Below are 2,618 nucleotides of genomic sequence, written 5' to 3' on the forward strand. Positions count from 1 at the left end.
GATTTAAATCAGGGACTCGTTTATCAAAAGAACAAGAAAACAAACCAATCTGGACGGAAATTTGATGCCGATTCTGGTACGAAAACAAACCTGGTGTGAAGTTAGGATCATGGATGTGCTTTTTCCTTCACACACAGTCTGACACACACACGAAACAAACACTGAGCTTGTAACAGCTGAATGTGAGAAACACTGAAGTGTCCTCAGATCAGTTTCACACCTCGAAGACGACGGTGATGAACTGTTGGATCGACGTTACTTAATACCCGGTGGGAGAAAAGACATAGCTGCACTTGTGTTCAGGGCCTTCTTCTTCTTTATCTGTTGGGGGTTTTGAACCATTTATACTTTTGTAGAATTGTATATGACTGGTGGATATTTTCAATAAATATTTTGTATTAAAAGCTGAATCATTATGTGAAACTAATCCAGACTGCAGTGAGACCAGAATCTGTTGGTCAAACCTCTGCAGGTCCCTCAGATACAGAGACATCCACAAACATCACCTTACAGTCAATTAACCTAAACAGGTTTTAGCAATAATGTTTAATTCAGGTCAAACTCTTTCAAGACTGCTTCATTAAAAGGAACCTTAACTGTTTAACCAAAGACCCAGTTAGTGTTATTTTAAATACTAATATAAGTTAGTCAAAGCACCACTCTCAGTTTATCCCACATTAAGTGTTTTTATCTCCTGAGACGACAAACACCAGTTCTCACTACCTGATCAGCTGTAGACTCTTTCTGTATCTTATAAAACATTTAGTCGGCTGTTCTATGTTGTGATTTCTTGCTGATTGGAGCTTTAAAACCATTTCTAATTTGTAAATAGACAACCAGCAGTAGTGCAGTACGGACTCCGATCCTCTAAATGTAGAAATACTTACAGGAGGTATTCAAGTAATTTGTTACACCCTCAAAACTAAGTTTCTATACATTTGAGCCTTTATTCATTAATGTTTGCAGTCTTTGAACTCATTGATTTCAGTGTTTGTGTGAAACAAAAGGACGTAAAGAAGCTTTAACACAGGAGGTTTAGTTTCTATGAACTTTTATTGATTTCCTCAGTTTACTCAGACGGACACTCAATTTTGCCGCTGTTGATGTCATCGATGACATCATGGGGAGGGCGTCCATCGATGGTGCACCCAACGGACTGAGCGGTTCCCAGGATCTCTTTGATGGTTCCTGAAATAAAAACACATATACAGATTTAGTTTAAAGCGCTGAGAGGATGTAAAGTGTTAAAACATTACTGCCAACACTTTAAATAGACTTTAAACTGATGTTTTGATGAAATGTTCCAGACTTTACGGCACAGAGTTGTCCATTAGTTGGGGCAGACCTGTTTCCTAAAGTTGGGTCAATCTGAGCCTCCACTGGATTACACTCAGTCACTAACAGACAGGCGTAGTGGCGGGAGGCTGAGCGGTACGGTCGGTGTTTAAACTCTTACCGGAGAGCTCTCTGGCGATGGAGCGATGCCTCATGACGCGAGCAACGCCCACAATCTCATCGAAGGTCACGCTTCCGCTGTGCTTGACTGGAAAACATTAGAAAATCAAGGTGAGATTCAGTAAATCCACTTGAACAGATTGCTTCCACACGACGCCACAGTCACTTACTGTTCTTGACCTTCTTCCTGTCACGAGGAGGCTCCTTCAGAGCCTTGATGATCAGAGCAGACGCAGAGGGAACGACCTCGACCTGGAAAACAAAGCTGAGGGTTTATATTCGCACGAGCTGGAGGGAGAGACGGTACGCATTTAATCCTGAAGACATTCAGTTCCTCACTGTTCAACCCTGAAACCCAAACAGTTGCTGTAAAAACTCCATATTTGGCCTTTAAAATCGTATTTATGAAGACTTTCACTCACAGAAGCATCAGTCTGACAAAGTTCTGAAAGGGTACCGTTGTTGATGAGCGCACACTAGTTAGCTCTGCACGGTAAACACATCGAGATTAAGTGGGAATAATTATTTTGACACAAAACCATCAAAATGTTGATGTGAAGTCTTTGGTCTGTACCAGTGTGGTCACATCTAATAACTAATGCTATAGAGCTGCACCAGAACTTTACTGCTTTAACTATTACAACAAGAACTGAACTCTGATTTTACAGAAGATGGATTTGACTGTTTGACAGGCAGCAGAAATTATTTCAGTCTAGGAAACCGACTTTAAACGTCAGAGCAGATTATATACCGACGGGTTTATTTAATCTGAGTGAGGAGAAAACAATTTACATATTCCAGGATTTTTTGGTCATTTTAATCCAGTTGGACAACTAGTCTCTACACTTCCATCTCTTTCAGGACGCAATGAGCAACAGATTGTTCATATAGTCGACTTTAACACATTACGTACCACTGCCTGTCTGTTCTGGATGGTCAGCTTCACGGTGATCCTCAGACCCTTCCAGTCGCCGGTGGCCTTGGCAATGTCGTCACCAACTTTCTTGGGAGACTGGAGACAAAACAAAGACATGATCAGTAAATGAAACCAACAGAAGACTTCAGCGACTGTCATTTACACCGTCAATATAGTGAACGTATTGTTAAACAGGATAACGTCACGTTGGTTTCTCAGTTTGTGTTCCAGACTTTACGGCACAGAG

The 2,618-nt window shown here is 41.1% G+C and overlaps 1 protein-coding gene and 1 non-coding gene across 3 annotated transcripts in view; both read right to left on the bottom strand.

The window, feature by feature from the left end:
* Positions 1–1,034: 1,034 nt before the first annotated feature.
* The window catches only part of rpl12 (ribosomal protein L12), a 3,475-nt gene continuing 1,891 nt past the window's right edge, over positions 1,035–2,618 (bottom strand). For both annotated transcript variants that reach the window (XM_035652422.1, XM_035652423.1), the window contains exons 3-6: positions 2,369–2,467; positions 1,626–1,707; positions 1,457–1,543; positions 1,035–1,188 (exon numbers count right to left, since the gene is read on the bottom strand). In XM_035652422.1, coding sequence (XP_035508315.1) covers positions 1,070–1,188; positions 1,457–1,543; positions 1,626–1,707; positions 2,369–2,467 — 387 coding nt within the window. In that variant the 3' untranslated portion in view covers positions 1,035–1,069. The remainder of the gene's footprint in view (positions 1,189–1,456; positions 1,544–1,625; positions 1,708–2,368; positions 2,468–2,618) is intronic.
* Positions 1,297–1,421, bottom strand: LOC118321337. Its single transcript, XR_004796405.1, has one exon. It is a non-coding gene; the product is annotated as a small nucleolar RNA SNORA65 (small nucleolar RNA).

The sequence above is a fragment of the Morone saxatilis genome, unplaced genomic scaffold (assembly GCF_004916995.1).
Source record: "Morone saxatilis isolate NCDOM2014 unplaced genomic scaffold, NCSU_SB_2.0 Contig11, whole genome shotgun sequence".
In the NCBI taxonomy this organism is placed as follows: Eukaryota; Metazoa; Chordata; class Actinopteri; family Moronidae; genus Morone; species Morone saxatilis.